This window comes from Xiphophorus couchianus, chromosome 12 (assembly GCF_001444195.1).
Source record: "Xiphophorus couchianus chromosome 12, X_couchianus-1.0, whole genome shotgun sequence".
In the NCBI taxonomy this organism is placed as follows: Eukaryota; Metazoa; Chordata; class Actinopteri; order Cyprinodontiformes; family Poeciliidae; genus Xiphophorus; species Xiphophorus couchianus.
In genome coordinates, this window is record NC_040239.1 from 23,186,932 (window position 1) to 23,206,513 (window position 19,582).

The 19,582-nt window shown below is 42.2% G+C and overlaps 2 protein-coding genes across 2 annotated transcripts; one reads left to right on the forward strand and one right to left on the reverse strand.

Annotated features, from left to right (window-relative positions):
- Window positions 1-282: 282 nt before the first annotated feature.
- ciao1 (cytosolic iron-sulfur assembly component 1) lies at window positions 283-2,993 on the forward strand. Its single transcript, XM_028032798.1, has 7 exons — window positions 283-653; window positions 1,160-1,308; window positions 1,381-1,492; window positions 1,596-1,684; window positions 1,761-1,962; window positions 2,049-2,118; window positions 2,561-2,993. The coding sequence occupies exons 1-7, from the start codon at window positions 515-517 to the stop codon at window positions 2,799-2,801; spliced, it is 1,002 nt and encodes a 333-aa protein (XP_027888599.1). The 5' UTR covers window positions 283-514; the 3' UTR covers window positions 2,802-2,993.
- A 283-nt stretch (window positions 2,994-3,276) lies between these two features.
- On the reverse strand, window positions 3,277-18,664 carry snrnp200 (small nuclear ribonucleoprotein 200 (U5)). Its single transcript, XM_028032797.1, has 44 exons — window positions 18,391-18,664; window positions 18,073-18,236; window positions 17,360-17,531; window positions 17,098-17,290; window positions 16,813-16,868; window positions 16,555-16,653; window positions 16,323-16,475; window positions 16,120-16,219; window positions 15,892-16,028; window positions 15,728-15,805; window positions 15,263-15,436; window positions 14,989-15,126; window positions 14,741-14,896; window positions 14,469-14,639; window positions 14,196-14,389; window positions 13,987-14,110; window positions 13,335-13,484; window positions 13,005-13,247; window positions 11,918-12,106; window positions 11,643-11,840; window positions 11,400-11,552; window positions 11,217-11,297; window positions 11,049-11,132; window positions 10,853-10,959; window positions 10,651-10,769; window positions 10,418-10,572; window positions 10,146-10,335; window positions 9,894-10,067; window positions 9,644-9,804; window positions 8,205-8,432; window positions 7,934-8,125; window positions 7,664-7,842; window positions 7,258-7,409; window positions 7,050-7,158; window positions 6,858-6,966; window positions 6,418-6,607; window positions 6,167-6,331; window positions 5,957-6,078; window positions 4,942-5,085; window positions 4,683-4,859; window positions 4,435-4,595; window positions 3,824-3,905; window positions 3,647-3,739; window positions 3,277-3,564 (listed from the first exon to the last, which is right to left on the reverse strand). Exons 1-44 carry the CDS (start codon window positions 18,433-18,435, stop codon window positions 3,415-3,417), a joined length of 6,411 nt encoding a protein of 2,136 aa, XP_027888598.1. The 5' UTR covers window positions 18,436-18,664; the 3' UTR covers window positions 3,277-3,414.
- Between the last annotated feature and the right edge of the window lie 918 nt (window positions 18,665-19,582).

Genomic DNA, 19,582 nt, shown 5'->3' on the forward strand with positions numbered 1-19,582 from the left:
TGTTGGTGCAAGGTCAGGGATTTCTTTTCACAGAAAGTTTGTTTACAAAGTTTCATTAAATGCCAACAAAGGAAACGTGTAATAACTACATAAAATTTACCAAATGTGATCTGCTGCTTGATACCCCGCCAGCAATTTATTACATAGAGACAAATGTCGATAAATCATTTTTCTAAGACATAACTTGTATTTTTTTTCCCCAGCCGAAGTGGGTGTCCACCGCTCTCGCCGGCGAGTAGAGGAGAGGTTGACAAATGGTGCGTGTCTAGCGTCAGAGAACGGAAGTGATCCAGAATGCAACGCGCGCAGCCTATGATAAGCAAACATGGCAACATTTCCGCTGTAGACATCTCTGTAAGATATTGTTTTACTTTGTCCACTGCTACATAAACGACCCTCATTCATTTCTGCTGCTCCACATGCTGATACATGACAAGTGGGCTTCGTACTACCGGGCGTTAAAAGTAGACACGGAAGTATCCACGCTTCAACTGCGTGAAATATTTGAGTAGCCATGAAGGAAGCTCTGTCCCTGGTTCAGAGGATCAGCGCGCACCCGGACTCCTGCTGCTGGTTCGTCTCCTGGAGCCCGAGTGGGGCCCTGCTGGCTTCATGCGGTGGTGACAAGGCCGTCCGGATATGGGGCCGAGAGGGTGAGCTGTCAATAACACGAGCTATAGCACAACACTAACACTTAAAACATGGACAGGTGGGTCATGTTTCTGTAGATAAATGATGCCAACAAGGTAATGCTTAGAAAACACTTTTTAAAGTGAAACTTCACTTTGAGCTCGTTCATCTTCATTACAATTTAAGGTAGCTCACAAAAACACTTGCCAGCTGGATCCACCTGGTTTGCATCCTCTCCGTTAGGTGTTGCAGTTACTCTAATCCATGTGTTTTGGACATAGCCTGTGTTTTATATACTTTAAAGCAAACATTTTAGTGTTACATTTCTGTATTTTTAATTTAAAAAAAAAAAGCCAAATACCACATGAAAACAGAAAATGTCACTTTTACACTGTTGAAGTAGTTCCATCTGTTATGAGTGGGACCGATTTGTCCATTTGCCCCAAATGGGATTTTTTTTCAGTCTTGTCTCTAACGGTGTTTGTTGAATGAGATTAAAGGATTGATCTTTTCTGCATTTCTTTTTCAGGTGACTCTTGGATCTGTAAGACCGTGCTGCAGGATGGTCACCAGCGCACTGTGAGGAAGGTGGCCTGGTCACCTTGTGGCAATTATCTGGCCTCTGCCAGTTTTGATGCTACCACATGCATCTGGAAAAAAAAGAACGATGACTTTGAGGTCCGATGAAACTTTTCTTGTTCAGCCAGTGAATTTTCAAAAAACTTCTGAACTTTTGAACTTGTCTTCTAGAGCTTGACCGTGTTGGAAGGACACGAAAACGAGGTCAAATGCGTGGCGTGGGCTCCTTCAGGGAACCTCCTGGCCACCTGCAGCCGAGACAAGAGCGTCTGGGTTTGGGAAGGTTTGTTTTCACCGAATCTAAAGTGAAATCCATTGTCGTAAAATCACTAAATTAACGCTAGCTCTTAGCTTGTGTACAAACACAATTCGTTTGTGCGTTTCAGTGGATGAAGATGAAGAATACGAGTGTGTTACTGTGTTGAACGCTCACACACAAGATGTCAAGCATGTTGCGTGGCACCCCAAGAAGGAGGTAGCCCCTGACTCCTTGCATGCTAATCATACCTTAGCTTGACAACAGGCTGTCACTGAACTTTCTGTTTACACAGCTTCTGGCTTCAGCCAGCTATGACAACAACATCTGCATTTACAAAGAGGAAGACGACGACTGGGAGTGCCAGGCCACCTTGCAGGGCCACACATCCACAGTGTGGAGTTTGTGTTTCGATGCCTCAGGGGAGAGGATGGCCTCCTGCAGTGATGACCGCACCGTGAAGATTTGGAAAGAGTGTCCCAGCGAGAATGGGCAAGGTGAGTTCATGGTGGACAGCAGCACTTTTGTCGTCGTGTATTGCAAGGAAAAATGAACAACTTTTTGTCAATTTGCTTGTTTAAAGGGAACCTCTCCTGGAAGTGTGTGTGCACCCTGTCTGGGTACCATGGACGAACGGTGTACGATGTCGCCTGGTAGGACAACCAATGCCTGTTAATGTCATGATGATTGGGTGCATCAGCGACTTATGTTATTAACAGTTTAATCAGACCTTTTGACATGTTTTAGTGTTTATTTACAAGTTGATGGCTTATAGATAATTTCCCAATAGCTCCTTAGAAATTCTTTATTGCAGAAATGTTAGGACCCAGATAGGGTCGTAATTACGGTGAATAGTGATGTCCTGATAGTTGTGCAGCTGTCAGTCACCAACACCAATTTTTCTACTTTCCATTAGCTGTAATAAAAATTCAAAAATGCTTGAAATTTCACAAATTACCGAAATAAAATGTTTGTTGTTGTAATTTGAAAAACATCTCAGTAGCTATAAATCGGTCCATTTCTATTATCAGTCTTAAAACACTTTTTCTCTCTGAAAGTGAAATTACTTGACTTAAATAAATCACGTCTGTTCAGGTGTGAACTGACGGGCGCTCTGGCGACCGCCTGCGGTGATGACGCAGTGAGAGTTTTCAAGGAGGATGTGACGGCCAGTCCTGATGAGCCAGTGTTTTCGCTCGTCGCCCAGGAGACCAAAGCTCACAGCGAGGATGCTAACTGCGTTTCCTGGAACCCGAAGGAGGCGGGCCTACTGGCTTCCTGCAGCGACAATGGAGAGATTGTAATTTGGAGGTTTAAAGAAGAAGAATTAGACTAATTCTGTGGTTTTTGGACCTGATTTTGTTGTTGAAAGGTTTTTTTTGTTTTTGCAATTTCAGGTAAATGTTTTGTCTGTTTGAGAATAATACTGCAATGTGCTTTTGTGTCTGCATTTTGGAAATGGTATCCTTTGAAAATTGCGTGAAAGTTTTTTTATAAATACAGAATATTAAACATAACCACAAATTGATCCTTTATTTAAAAAAATCTTTTCAGACAGTACATGATGCTAAAAACATGTAGAGGAGGAATTAGTTATGTTTAAATTCACAACATAACTAGAGTGCTTGTTTCTATTTGAAACACAATCTGCTTTGAGACTGCAGCATCTTTATCTTCAGAAGAGTCTAGGTTGCCTTGGTTACCTCTGTTAACTCAAACCGTACACGACTGTCATGTAACTGAGATTAAAGATTGACAGATGGACTGGAAGTCAACAATCAGGTGTTTCAAACTTAAAGAAAACTACCAGATAAAATGACACTGGACTTTAATAAGTATTGAGACATGTTGACAGGTAAAGCAAAGGTACATAAATCAGGTTGAGCATCTAAAGGACAAAAAAATAAACCCCTTGATTCCCTATGTCTAATTTAAAAAAAATTTACTGCTTAGTCTGAGTCACTTTCCCCCTCGCTGTCGGCCTCTTTCACATCCACGCTGAATTTGTACTCCTGGTCACAGCCCATGTAAGCGTCGCTCATAAAGTACAGGGTGTAGTTAAGGATGCCCACAGCAGGCGCAACAAAGTCCAGCTTGACCTGCAGATAAGAGGCAACAAAAACGGTGTCAGGATGTTACTTCAAGGAGCGTTTTTGTTGCAGCTTTTGCCTTTTTTTTCACCTTTGCTTTCTGCTGAAGAGTCAGCCTCTTGATAGAGATGAGGCTGTTCGACTTGGGGTCTCCGATGACCACCCACCAGCCCTCCTCGCGTTTCTGCAACAATTATAGATTTCCACACATCAGTCATGTTCTGATAATGGAAGGAACGCCCCTGAAGATGAGTACAGTGACACTGACCTGAGGGAAGAGTGGTGCGATGACTGGACCCGTCACCTCTTCCTCTCTCTCGAGCTGCACCTGGACCAGAACTGGACTGCCGCTGTGAAAATATATGGCAATTAGGGCTGAAACAATCGCGATTAATCAATTATTAACCAATAATCGCTAATATATATATGCTGATCACCCTGAGTGCTGTAATTAGGCCAAAACAGTACAAAAATATATAAACACGTTCTACATTTAAGATGAAAACCCTTCTTTGTAAGCAAATATGTAAAGGAAAATTTTTTTTAATTTATTTGCATTTTTATGTATTTCTAATATTGTCTTAAAAATTCTTAGTGGACAAATGGCTAACCTGATGTTCATTTACATTTTTGAAGATGATGAAACTATTTATGCCTTTTATTAGAATTTTATATTCTAAAATAATGAAGGATTATAATTTAGAAGAAAAAAAAAAACATGGTTCTTTAAACTTTTGGTAGTACAAATCTGTAAAATGAGGCATGCATTGGTCTTCAGATTCATTTTGGCCAGTTCTGATTTCGCTTTAGGCATAATATAACCTGCCAAAATGAATGTATGTGTCTGCAAGGCAATTTAACATCTGAGAGCATACAAACCTTTTGATGTTGTCCCTCTCCGCTACGTCATAAGAAAGCTCAATGTTGGGGTAGCGGTTACAGAAGCGAGCCACGTCGGTCATCTGCCCGTCGGAGAGCTGCAGCAAAGACGTTCTGTCCTCGTCCTCCATTTCCATGATGTCAAAGATGCTCTCCACACCCTGAAGACGGAACAAGCACGGACGATATAGTTTTAATCTGCATCATGTGCTCTAATATCGCCACTGAAGCGCCTCGGCACCACTCACTTTGTCAGTGCAGCGTTTGATGTGGTCTGAGGTGAAGTGGGGCAGCTGCTTCAGGTAAGAGTCCTTGGACCACATGGCCTGGGTGACCATCTGCGCCAGCTCCATGGCAGCCAGGGCAGGACTCAGCCAGCCGTTACTGGACAGCACGTCGACGCAGGCCTGAATCAGACGGATCGCCTGCAAACGGAAAACGATTTAAACATGTTGCTGTCTGAAATGGAAACCCAATGAGCTGAGTCATCAGAAGGCGAGTCCTGACCTTGCTCAGTATCTCCTCCGTGTCTGACTGGAGCTCGGCGCTCAGCTGCATCCTGGAGAGGTGGGCCTGCAGCAGCAGGTTGGTCTTCACGTGAGGATCGTTGAACTTCGGGTTGTTCAGCTTGTGGGGAACTTTCTGCACCAGCTAAAAATTAAAACAAAATAAACACTCAGCAACAAACATCAACAACCAACTAGGGAAGGAAATCATCACTTAGTGAGTTAGTCTAAAGTTAATTGAGCTTATCGATCAACTATTAATTGATAAGCAGCCAATTTCTTAAAAACCTGCGTTTTCTCTTGTATCAAGAGTACCAACCATCTTTCCATAATATGCTGAATTTAAAAAAAGAAGCACATCTTTATATATATATATATATTTGCTTCAACTGTATTAAAAAATGTTTTTTGACTATATTAAACTTAGATATGCATCTAAAACTTAAAACAGGAACCTCTTGGGTTGCTGAATAGAAATAAAAGATGAAAAGAATGAAATATATAAACCACAATCCCTCATGAACAGAAATGTGTTCATACACTGTCTTTGAGGAAGTCAAGTGCCCTAAAAACTGGCATGTTTTACTATTATGTCACAATTTTTCTCCCTTATGCCTTCCACCTATCTTTCTTCGGAAATCAGTTTTTTGGTCGAGACAAATTGAAGCTGCTTCCCTGAAAGAGATGAAACTGAATGAGCTTGTTGAGTTTTTATATTTCAAAACCGAACCACATAAAGTGCGGTTTGCATCACACACACTAGACTCTGTTTGGCCCGTTTCTCTTTCCTGTTCTGGTATGGTCCTGCCATCTTTATTTCTGTATCAACTGGTTCCATTTAAGGATGACCAGCGGCACTCTCTGCTGGATGGAGGTCAAACTACAACACTGAAAGAAGTTCTAAGCGAACGTTATTAGCTAATTGACTGGAACTAATTTAATAATTTTTAAATAATAAACCATTATTCGACAATTAATCGTAAGTCGATAAATTGTTTGCAACTTTCCCCATTTACCTGTCGGAGAAGCGTGTCTTCGTGGTGCCTGATGGGAATGTTCTTGTATTCAGCTGCGTTGGAGATGATCTCGATCAACCCACGGATCTTTGTCTTGGCGTTCAGGGACATACTGAACAACTCTGCCCAACACAACAGCAAAATAGCAGCGATATTCAACATAACATACGAAAATCCTCCAAACGTCAGCAGGGCCGTGTCGGTACAAACCGATCGTTGTGTAGTTGATGTAGTAGTAAGCGGCGATCATTCCCAGGTTGAGCGGAGCGACGTCCATTTCGTCCTCGATGCTGATGCACTTGGACTGCTCCAGGTCATGTAGGGTGTTTTCCACCAGCTCGGACAGGTGATCGGACAGGTGGCGATGGGACATGCCTGCCACGATTAGAGGATGGCGCTCAGATCTCCTTCAAGCCTTTCACTCGACCTGATCAGTCAGGTGTTTACAAGCCGATCCTCACCTTGCAGGTTGTAGTAGTTGGGGTTCTGCGTCATCCGTCTGTAGAGGAACGTCCAGGTCAGGTAGTCGACGGCGTCTTGCTTGTTCTCGACCGTCTTGGTGACGATCTCGGCGTTGAAGTGATCGTGGAGACAGTGATCCAGGTGGGACTCTACGGGCAGTGGCTCGTACAGAAACTTCTTGAAGAAGTCCTACGGGGAAAAGGCACATCATTGGTGACATTTTAATAAAATCCATCTTTGTGGGTCGTAAGCAGAAATTTTTTTTTCTGAAAAACTGAAATTCCAACAAATTACTGGAATATTTTAACTCATTCAGAGCTGCAAACTATTATTTTTGTAACCTATTATTCTGATGATTGATCAGATAAACTTTTTGGCAAATTTTGCAACTTTTTTATATAACTGCTTAAACGTTTTCATTCAATATTAAAAATCATACCTTCTTGGATCCCTGACACATGATAACACAGCGTCCCTCGTCATCCAGCATGGGCCTGTTTGCCTTGCCGACCATCTGGAGGACATCATATATGGGATAGTCCACATACCTAAGACAGGAGAAAACAAAAAAAGATAATTACTTTTTTTTTTTTCTGCAAAGTGCTTTAAGTCAACTCTCCAAGAGCCTTACGCATGGATTTTTCCATTATAGTACTGGGTGTCCATGACAATGACGAGATGGGCAGAGACGTTGATGCCCCAGCAGAGCGAACGTGAGGAGACCACCACCTGGACAGCACCTGTACCAGGACAGGAAGTTAAATCATCAGAAAACTGTTATGTTTTTGTATTTTTCTTCTTTAGTCCTGAAACTCTCTGTGGATCAGGTTGTTTCATACCAGAGTTAAAAAGCTGCTCAACTATCCGACGCTCAGTGGCAGTCAGGCCCTCGTGCAGGTACCCCACTCCGTTGGCTAGAGTTTCCTTCAGAGTCGGGTCGTTTATTTTCTCCAGGAATGGAGCCAGTTCTTTCTCAGAGCAGTACAGGAACCTAAAGAGAGAAAATACTTCCTTCAGATGAGCTTCCTTCACTCTTAAAAGGGCAGCATTATGCACTTTCCAGGCACATGGTAACTACGTTGCCTTCAGTTGCCACGGGAGACTCAAAGATTTCTCAAACATGTATAAAAGAATCAAAGCAACACTCTGTTTGTTTTAGATGAGGGAATCACATTATAACATGATGTAAAGTTAATTTTACATAATGCTGCCCCTTTAAATCTCTGTTTCAAAACAAAGGCTGACCTCTGAGGGACGACATCAGCGGCGCAGAACGTGAGGATGTCGATGGCGGTGAGGCGGGTCTGCCTACGGGATGGGACGAACACCACCACCGGCTTGGAGGGAGAATGCTTCATGATGGCGTGATACACCGGCTTGGCCATGGACAGCAGGCGGGTCTGAGTGTGGCTCACGTTGAAGCCCTGCAGCGACACGTGAGCGTTAACAGAACGTTAGGAATCTTGGCAGGTGATTCGTCCGTTTCTGGGCATCAGCAGCCATGTGTGAGCAGACCTGGATGTGCAGCTCCAGAGGCACAGGCCTGACGTTGGGGTGGAAGTTGAACGTAGCGGTGGTGCTGCAGCCCAGCCAGTGAGCCACGTCCTTGGCGTTGGACAACGATGAGCTGAGAGCCACGATGCGGATGGGGCGCTCGATTTGAGAGGAGATGTACCTCATCCTCGAGCAGATGACCTCCAGCACAGGCTAATAGGAGCATCAATTAATTTTACAGAACACAAAACAAAAACGGCTAATGCAAATCTTGACTTCTCTTTGTTCTTACTCCGTTTTCTCCTCCGATGAGGTGCGTCTCATCCACGATGAAGAGGCTGACGTTCTGGACGTTCTTTCGCTGTTTCCAGCGACGAGACAGGATGTCCCATTTGTCCGGGGTGCTGACGATGATGTCGCCTTTTCCCAGCAGCTTCAGATCTGTGCTGGTTTCTCCCGTCAGCAGAACCACCTTCTTGTTCAGGATATCCTGGAATTTCTGGTGCCAGTCAACAAACACCTGAGAAACAAGAATCCGTGTTTAGAGAGATCACAAATATTTTCTGCATTTTTTTTTTAACATTCTGATCACATTACAGTCACAAACCTGCATTTTTGTGGCACACGTGAAGAGGAAGAAACAATGTATAGTTTTCTAAGATTTTCACACATTATAATCTGTGAGGTGTGACATAGATTTGTATTTAACCCCATTTACTTCAAGAATCCAGTGTAACCTTCAGAATTCACCCAATCAATGAACAAAGTGAACTTGTTAGTTATTTAATCAGATACATAGAAGCTTTGTTAAAGTACATAAAGGAAACAAATAATAATGGCTGTATTATGCTGTGGGGGTCACTTTTTTCAGTAAAAACAACAGCTGAAAAATGTTTGAGACTTTTAAAATCAAACAAGAGCTACGATTTTCTCATGTTAGAGTGGCCTAGTCAAAGTTAAATGTGTCAAAGAGACAAAAGTGAGGTCCTACAAACTGAATTAGTGGGGCAAAACACAAATGAACTAAACATATTTTAAAAATCATATTTCTTCCACTTCACTGGCATGTAGGACTGTGACTAATAATTAATTTACAATTTAATCTATTGTTTGATGGTTAAAAATATTGGGACATTCTCTAGACTTTTCATTTTACCACTTATTAGAAATACATAAATACATAAAAATACATAAAAATTACAAATAAATGAATAAGTTCCTTTTTTAAAAAAATAAGAAAATAAGCATTTTATTGCCTGGTGTGCAATAGCACAGTTTTCCTTTATTGTTTGGATTAATAAATGAATAGTAAAAGGTGCTTAAGATATTTTTGTTCTTAATTTGAACCAGGAGCAGCTAAAAATGCCACTTGAGAAGTTCAAGACTTTTCATCTTAAATCAATTTTTTTTGCACAGTTTTGGCTTAATTACTGCTGTAAGCATCCTGTTCTTTCAGCAAATGACAATTTTTTGTGTGTCTATCCTTAAGTTAACAAATGATTACCAAATTGGATGACGATTATTTCAATAATTGATTAATCACGATTAATTGTTTCAGGCCTACTGGTACACACCACTTTGCATTGATCCAACACATGAACTCCAATACAACATGCTACCGTCTGTTTTTGCAACATTACAAGATATTAAATCCCTGCAATGACTTGTATGTCATCTAGCTAATTAATAAGGAAGGTTTGATGGTTTTGTTTCAGATTTGTGACTTTGTACCTGCTCCGCCAGCGCTTCCATTGGGGTGATGTAGACGCAGCGACCCTCTGAGTTGTGCAGCAGCATTCTCAGGATGGCGAACTCTGCACAGATGGTCTTTCCGCTGCCAGTTGGAGCTCCAACAAACACATTATCATCACTGTTGTACACAGCATTGAAGACTGAAAAAGGGGTAAATAAGAAGTTAGATGAGCAGTGAAGTCAGTCCTGATCTAGGCTCAAGTTAAAAGTCCTGTTTCCTGTTGTGTACCTTGTGTTTGGATGGGGTTAAAGAAAGGGAACTTGTTCTGATAAAGAGCCTCGAAGGCAGAGTTTCTGAGCGCGGTGACAGGCAGCGGCTGCAGATCCAGCAGCTCTGTGGGTGGCGGGTACTTTTCAGGTAGGATAAGGTGACGGAAGGACACGGGCAGCTGCGTCTCACAAGCTAACAGAAAAACAAAGAATAAAACCTGCTAGATGAAGAGCTAAGACAGACAGTAGGAGAATCCTGAAGGCTGCTTACAGAGCCATCGGTCCGAGACGACACGAATGAAATACTGTGGAGGTAAAGGCTCAAACACCGGAACAAAAAAGGTCACAAGGTGCTCGTCCTGGGCGTACTTGGCCTTAAGCAGGAAGTACTCATGGTGGAGGATGACCTCACTGTCGACATCCTCCACCAGGATCCAGAAGGCTTCAGACGATCCGTGAATCTGAGCGAGAAAATAAACGTCTGAGACGAAGCTAAGGAGAAGTAAGAGATGACAAAGGAACCGTGCTGCGAGTTTAACTGACCTTATCATCCCACTGGAAGTCCGGCGTGATGGTCAGCTCCACTTTGAGCGTGGAGCGAGTGATAGGCTGAATGTGGACAGCCAGGTCAAGCTTGGGGAACTGGTGCACGTATTTATGAATGGTCTTACCCATCTTCGGCATGCGGATCAGCTCACCTGAGCAAAGAAACGTTCGTTATCTTTTTAACTACGAGAGCGAGGTTAAAAAAACAAAACAAAAAACACAATGCTCACCAATCTCATTGTGGTTGAGATCATAGAGACGCTCGAAGGGGAAGTTTTTCTTCTCGATCTTCTTGACGACCTCTTCAGGAAGCTTCTTGAACTGCCGCAGTGGGGACATCGACTGCCACCTGTTCACGCCGGAAACACCAACCATAAACGATTTCCCTCGACATATAAATTATGCTAGCTTAGCACTGACAATCCCACTCACATCCGTTTGTCAATCATCTTGCAGAGATTCATGGTCTTGTCTGTGAGCTGGGCCCAGCCACGGTTGAGCACAATCTCAAATATGGCTCGCATTAAACGACCAGCACTCTGAAGAAAGAAAAATAAAATTAATTTCTTTACATAAAACTGCAGAATATGGAAATGCTAAGCTATAAAACAAGCTGTTCTTGCTGTACCTGTGTGACGTAAACCATGTCTGCCATCAGGGCAAAGCCTTCCAGTTTGAGCTGAGAGATGAAAGCTTGAAGCAGAACATTAATCTGAAACAAAGTTGACGCAAAAATATTCAAATATGAATAACCATGTCAACAACTACTAAACTTACTAAAACTCGATTATGTTACCTTAGCGCTAGGCTCCTCAATGCTCTCCTTTACAGGAATGGGAACTCTTTCCAGAAGCTTCTGAAGCTCAAGTTTTTCCTCCTAAAAGAGAAACATTTTGTCTTTGTTTTGTATTATAAAAAGCGTACAGTGGATCGATTAGGGACAGAAAATAGTCCCCACGTCTGTCTCCGGCCAGCATACCTCTCTCACTGTGATGTTCCTGAACTCTGAGGACAGTGAAAAGACTCTGAAGAGTTCGATCTCACTGAGCGTGGGCTTCAGCAGCTGGTTGTAGGTCTGAATGGAGTCGTGGGTGATGTAGAAGTGGCTGGCAATGCGACCTAGGTCTGTTACCTTTATGTAATGATGAATAAAAAATATTAACTTACTGCAAATTTACTGTAACGGGGATCATTACGCATTACTGAGAGCTAGTTTGCAGACCTGGAAAGTTCCCGTCCTCTTGTCATATTTAATGAGGCTGTTCTTGTCCAGGACGTTGGCGGCTGTGTGAATCAGGTCCATCCTGCGCCTCTCCAGCAGCGGGTCTGAATTTCGGTCGTCGTGGGATACTCCATACAGCGTCGGGTTGCGGAGCATGCGCACGTACAAGTAGGTATAGCCGAGCCAGTTCACAGCATCCTGCAGCGACAAACGCTACAAATTAACCACGGAGAATCTCAATTTCATTTGGTTTCTTCTGTGTGGTGGTCACTCACCTTCACATTCTGAACGTTTCCCAGCACTATCTCTGCGTTGAGCATGTCAGGGAGCTTCACCACCATCTGGCTCTCTATGGGCAGCTGCTGGTTCAGCAGGGACAGGTAATACTGCAGCTCTCCGTGAGACGTGATTAGGATTCCCTCTCCCTTGGTGTCATACTGCGGACGACCGGCTCGACCCAGCATCTGAAATCAAGTGGCAGGTTTCATTTCTACTGGTTGCAGGGTTTTCCCACAGTAAAACACAGGCACGTTTCAGGCATTTTCAAAGTAAGGTTTTAAACTTTTTCAGCACCTCACTTTGGAGACAAAAACAATACAAATGTACTAAAGAAGACAGTTTCATTTCTACCGATATATGACATCATATATTACGTACATTAATAATGTTTGGTGATTGTCCTTGCTATGTAAAATACTAAATATAACAAGATTTTTAAAAAGTCTCTCTCTCACACACTATTCACCTGACTTGTTTGAGAGCAAAACACAAATTTAACAACAACAAAAATTTCCCCAATTTCAACAAGGTTGCTTTAATATATAAAAAATATAAGCCAAGATCTATTTAAATTAAGTAAATCACTAAAGTCATTGGGAAATTAGGAAGAATAATTATTCACTACATTGAAACGATTCAAACAAAGCTAAGTTAAATTACCTTCCTGCTCAAATTAAATGCCTAAACACAATATACAAAGAAAACATTCCAAACCATGTTCTCATTAAGTTTTATGGCTTTTTGAAAGAAGAAATAACTTTTGTAATTGTAACTGACCTACAAAAAAGTCTGGTCTGATTTCACTTCAGACAGTGAGAAAAAAAAATCTATGTCTTTATTAGGTGTATGAAAATGTCTGTGTTCAGATATAAGTAACATTTTCCAAATTTAGGCTTTTAATCAAACGTTAGATTGCACTTTATTACCAAACTGTTCAGTTTGAATATCAAGCCTGTCCAATGACTTTATACAGAAATCAAACACTTTTCCAAACCTTGAAAACACATAAGGGAAGTTCAAGCACCAGAGTTGATCAACTTTTCAACAAATCTAAAAAACAGCTGGCTTTAAGTCCAGACAAACCTGTAAAATGTCCAGCGCTCCCAGCTCCGTCCATCTGCCTTTCTCTGGGCTGTAAACCTGGGTTCCTTTGATGATGACGGTGTGAGCTGGCAGGTTCACACCCCAAGCCAGAGTGGCTGTGGACACCAGAACCTGGATGTGTCGATCTGCAAACAGATCCTCCACCAGCGTACGGTCCACTCTGGTCATCCCAGCGTGATGGATAGCAAAGCCATAAGGAAGCAAATCCTTTAGCTCCAAGTTCTGAAAGAGAGATAAATCTTTAACTCAGATCAAGCAGCTAACACTGAAAACTTTTGGAACCCCTCTGGTCTGGTGGTGTTTACTGACTTTGCATTGTTCTGCCTCGGTTCTCAACACTTCAGTAGAAGCAGAACCCTCTCTCAGGAACAAACCCAGAGTGTCCTTCTCCAAGCACATGTCCCGAATGGCTCTGGCGGTCTTTCCTGTCTCTTTCCTGGAGTGAACAAAAACCAGGACCTTTTGGGAGACAAAAGAGCAGCAGATTTACTCACAAGCGAAAGTAGAGTGAATAACAAAAGGAGTCTCAGTCACTGCAGATCAAAGTCAAAACACACCTTCATTTTGACTGCAGACAGAAACATTGAAATTCTACATTAAATACAATGAAATTGTAACATTGTTACTCTCATCCATAGCAGTTACAGTTTAAAAACGAAGTAAAGTTACTCAAAACTTTATCTCTATCAAAACAATTAGACTTTCTTACTTATGATAAGCCATCCCAAAGCTTTAAAAGAAATGTGGAAAAAGTTATTTCAGGAACAGGTCCTGAAAACAGGTTATACATGGTCCTTTTTTTAGGACCATGTATAACCTGTTTTTGTTTTGGCCCCGTTTCCTAACAAATGAGGTGTAAAAAAAAAAGAGCCCCAGAAATCTTCTTGGAAAATATTTCTACAATGTCAAAGAAAAACTGTCAATTACAGTAACTCTAGATGTTAAATCAAACACAACTCACCTGGTTCTTTCCAGCATGCTCCATGATCTTTTCATAAACTATCTCATTCATGATTTGGAAACGTTTGATGGCTTTCTTTTCTGTGATACCAACGTACGTCTGCTCAAGGGGCACAGGCCGAAAACTGGAAAGAAAAATTAAAACAGCTCACAAATCTGACACATCCCAACAGGAAACAAGCGGTTAAGGGATTACAATCCAATAAACACCTGTTGTCAAAGTAAAACAGCCCCTTTGCAGGATCAACGCGCAGGCAGGTGGCTACGTCTTCATAGTTGGGCAGCGTGGCGCTGAGACCGATCAGCCGCACGTCCTCCTGGGTCAGCTCCACGTTACGGATGGTCCTAGCCACCAGGGACTCCAGCACGGGGCCACGGTCGTCGTGCAGCAAATGGATTTCATCCTAGAAAACGTTTCCCTGATTACCCTCAAGGATTTATCTCAGTTTTTAGTTTCTAAACTTGCTTAGTGGCATGACTTACAATGATGATGAGGCGCACTAGCTGGGTGTAGGTGCGCTCGCCGCCTTTCCGAGTGATGATGTCCCATTTCTCAGGGGTGCAGACGATGATCTGAGTGGCGTTGATCTCCTCTTTACAGAGCTGGTGGTCTCCGGTCAGCTCAGACACAATGATGCCGTAGCTTGCAAGACGCTGAGAAAAAGAGAAACGGTGGCATCATAATCTCTGGTCTGTTCTGCAGCAAAGATTTCACTGCAAGTAAGCAGAGCTGTATGGAGAGACAAAATGCTCACCTTGCCAAAACTTCCCACCATCTCCTGTACGAGTGAGCGCATGGGTGCAATGTAGATGATTTTAAAGTCATCCACATTGATTGTTCCATCCATGTTTATGTGCTTCCCGATTTCCCTCAGCATCGCCATCAAGGCGACGTTGGTCTTACCGGCTCCCTGTGTGCAAGACGATCACTCACATTTAGAGGAGATAACTCGTGTCAACTCAGCAGTAAGAAAGTTTTTCAGCTTCGACGTGGTTCACTCACCGTAGGCGCGCACACAAGCAAGTTTTCATCCGTTTCCATGGCGGTCTTGAACAGCTTGCTCTGAATGCGGTTCAGAGTTTTGAAGCCTTCGAATCCAGCCTGGGCATACTTGGGCAACTTATCAATGGCAACAAGTACCTGGTGGTACAAAAAATGGGCTGAATGCAGGACATAAACTCAACCACAAGCAGCTTGATACCAAACAAAGCAAATAGTTGAAAAGCTTGGAGTTTGAAAATGCCAGGTTTTCATCACAGTGGATGAAACAACAAACCTCATCGTCAGCAAAGGGTTTCGGCTTGAGAGCAGGCACGTGGACTTCTTCATAACCTTTACGCTGCTTACGAAAGGAGCCGTCTGGCAGCTGGCATCGCTTGTTGGCCATGAAGTGGCTGCCTTGACTGAAGGCCAAGTCTTCCAGGTCCAGAAGCTGCCGAGGCATCACTGACTGTTGAGAGGACAAAAAATAGGAATGAATCAGCGTCGATGTCTACAGTGATGATTAGATGTCTACATACACTTGTGTCTCTATCAACCGGAGGCAAAAACAACAGTGAAAGATCATCCAAGTAGCCTCACGTTGCAAAATAAAGGCTTAGTGGATGGAACTAGGGCTGCACTAATAATTATTTTACAAATCAATTATTCTGACAATTAATTGGATCAATAATGAATTAATCACCATTAATTTGATCAATCGTTTAAGCCTTAGATGGAAAATGAACCAAGCAGTATTTACCTCTCCGTGGTCAACGTCCATCGCTTCCAAGTCATCCACTCGAGACTTCCTCACTCTCTCTCTGCGAGATCGTTCTTCCTAAAGTACATAAACATAAAAAGTGTGAAAAGCCGCACATAATACGTTTTAACTCAGAGTGTTAGCTTTATGACTAAAAGCTTTACTCTGATAATGTCCTCCTTCTCAGTCTCCTGCAGCTGGTAGAGAATCTTTGAAAGCTCCTGATCCGACTCCATCTTTCCAATGATCCGCTCCTTTTCTGCCTCGCTCTGAGCGCTGGCCAGCATGGTACAATACTGAACTGTGTGACAGGAAGAAGAGGTTAAATGCGTCAACTCAAATGAAACACTGAACAATCCGGGGAGGACACAGTTTGAACCAGACTGCCTTACTCATGCGGCGGTGCTGACGAAGGACTTTGATGAAGTCAAAGGTGTTGAAGCCCAGCAGCAGCACCAGCTGGTTCTCACACTCTCTGTCATCACTCGCAGTCTGAGATTCAACAAAGAAACACAAGAAGGCAAATCTGAAAATTAAAACGTATACACTCACCATAAAAAAAAAAAAAAACATAAACACAAACGATGTGAAAAACCTTGAGGATTTCCAAGACTTCGTCAGCCTTCTTTTGAGAGACGATGGCGTCATCGTAGAACCGACTGAGCTGACGTTGGAGCCAGAAGGCGTCAATGTCCCGAGGATGTAACTGTTTCTTCTTCTCTGACATCACGTCACCCGCCTCACCGAGCTACAAAGGCAAGAATTTCTGATTACACTCTGAATAAATAAACACTCTCTCTTAAAATCAATGGGTATGCTGGACTTACATTCGCTGTTAGCCTAGTGGAGACAACCGCTTCTTCTCCTTCGCTGTCTTCATCTGAGTGTTCGTCTCGTACTTCGCCAAACTGGTCCTCATCTCCTTCCTTTGGAAGAAGAAACGAGCTCATAAGCTTCTAAGCGCCAATTCTATCACCGTTTAAGCATCACGATTCAAAGTCAAGCTCAGCACCAACAGGAAACATGTTGCACAAGAGCCACTAAATACAAAGAAAAGAACATTTTTAATAAACAATAAAACTCACTTCCTCGTCAGATTCAAACTGTACGTTGACACCATATGTTTCATCAATGTTGTCATCTGTAGATTTGTAACGAGAACAGTTTCATTAATAAGGTTTTTGAAAATGTTTCACATCAAAGTGAATGGATTGGTACAACTTTCAGACAGTGGGATAGAGAATTATATCTGGAAAAGCAAAATTATTTGAAATATTATGCTGAAATTGAAGATATTTCAAATAAATCACATTCCAGACATTTCCAGAGTGCATTGGAAGTGCCACAACAAACATTTAATAACTGCTGACCCATATTCTGTAAGTCCTTGTCTCCTCCGTAGTCTGTGATCTTCTTTCCCAGGTTGACCAGCACATGATAGCGCGTGTCATCAGACGGGCCAAGAAGTTGCTCGACTTCACGTCGCCTTTCTTTGTCCCTCATTTTGTCGTTCTTCAGCACTGCCAACACTTCATCAGCTGCTCCACACAGAATATCACGAGGCTGCAGACGAAAGCGCATCAGCAGGTGGTTTATTGTGAGAGCTAGGTTTAGAGTCTCAGTGTCACTAACCTGATCTCCTAAAGCTGCGTGGATGAAGCTCAGCAGCACTTCATAGGTCTCTCTGGTTTCTTTGGTTTTGGGCTTGTACACGATGCCCACCATTTCATCGATGCCCTCAGACAGGAGGGTAAAGCCTTTCATTTTGTTGATGTCGTGTCTGTCCTCATCTCTTTTTCTTCTCCTATTTTGGAAGAACAAAGTTATAGTGACCACAACAACTTTTAGGCAGGATTATGCTAATGTGTACAACTGGCAAAATATTAATTTGTTTGGCAAGTGTAAGTGTCAGACTTGTTAAGGCTGGTGTCATGTAAGGAAACTTTGTTTGCAGTACTTTGGTATTGCAATGCCTGCTGTCATGAAAGGTGCAGCGCTGAGAGAAACACTTGAAGAAATTTACAGTAGATCATTTGATAATCTTTCCCAATATTTCAAGTGTAGAGAATAATTTTGGAAATTTCTGTAGGGGCAAAATTGAGCACATCTGTTTTATTTTTTAATCGACTTGCATTGAAATTTGTTAGATGGTTCTGTAAATCTATCATCATTGCACTGGCAATAAACGCAGCTTAAATTTTGTTTGAGGTAGCCCAAAGAAAGCATGTAAGTAAAGCAGACAAAACAATTTCTAATATCAACATCTGACTCACAACACAGGTCTAAAGACATAAAAAATAAACGATGTGCCTGAATTGAACTTTTTTGTGTGTGGCTGCACTGACTTATCTCGTCGTTCCTCCAGCTTCTGGGGTTTGGTCCGCTGAGCTTTGTCCCCCATCTTTGTCCCCTCCAGCTTCCCCACCAAGGACAGCACCTCACCGGTGGGCTCATCTCTCCGAGTGCGGTCGATCAGAGAGCGATCCGCTTGCAGCACCAAGTTTGAGTTCTACACATTCGATACAAATATATTATGAGACATGCTGGAGCAAAATAAACATACTCCGTTACATATAGCTCAATAATGTAAAGCTAGTTCGCCAAAAAAACACAAAACCCTCCATTATCCCGATATCCATGTGTTTATATTCTGACATACTCACCGCTTTGTACTCATACTGCAGGTTACGAGCGGTAACATCCGCCATGGTGCCGCTTTTCGCTCAGCTTCCACCGCTCCTCCAGTTACAAATGCTCACAGAGCTGACTTGACTCTGACTTTTCAATGAGACGCCGAGCGCATCGGTTTAATGTTTCTATTTCAAATAAAAGTCGTTCTCATTAATCTCTGAAATATTGCGTTTCTCCTACGTAACAAAATCGCTGCTAACACGAGCGCACAACAGGCTTTCCTCTGGTTTCCACTTCCTGTGTCAACGGAGTGAGAACAAACAAGGAGAAAAATATGCACTGCCCCCTGGTGGAAATCCAGGTCACGACATTCAAGTAAATTCAATTGAGCCTTTTCTTCGTCTGGTTTTGGCATTCAGATGTCAGAGTGTTGCCTTTAGGAAACACAGTGGTTCAGTCTGAAAAAAAGCGTTAAAATAATATTATTATATTAATTATAGACTATAATTACAGATCATTTTAATTCTCTGATTTACACTCATTCTTCCGCTTCCTTTTACAGAATATTGCTGTCATTATGTTTAAGATGAGAAACATTATTACATTATTAGCAGTTCTTACATTATTGGTTGGTACGGGAGGACACCTTTTGAAAATAATTTCGGGGGCGGCATCATCATAGGTTCTTGCATGAAACTTCAAAGAAGATTTTGAACAGCAGATCATATTTCTTTTGAATCTGAAGGCTTGTTGTATATTTTAACAGGTTTCACTCCTGCAGAAAGAACCAACAACTGCGAGGAGAAGTTAGTAATACAAGCCTAGGAAGATGTTGAGACTATATAAATATTTTCCAGTTTAGACTGTCCAATGGAAGTTTACATGTGACTGTTTATTTGAGATACTTCTCAGGAATTTCTGTCCAAGCTGGACATTCCCAGAACAACCTAAGTATTTCTATATATTCACATGTACAACAGCTGTTTATTGAAAGAGCGGATTGTATGGAGGCTAATTCTAAAGGTTTCACTGAAAGTAATTCTTGTGAACAAACCGACTATACAATAAACCTGCCTGATATACACTTTATGCACAACTACGTTCTAATTAGGTGCATATCTACTTTTCACCTCCAGGTGGCAGCCTCGACAATTACAAAGGTTTTAATACATTGCTCAAGGAAAGTTTGACTTCTGCAAGAAACAGCCACTAAAATGAAAGATG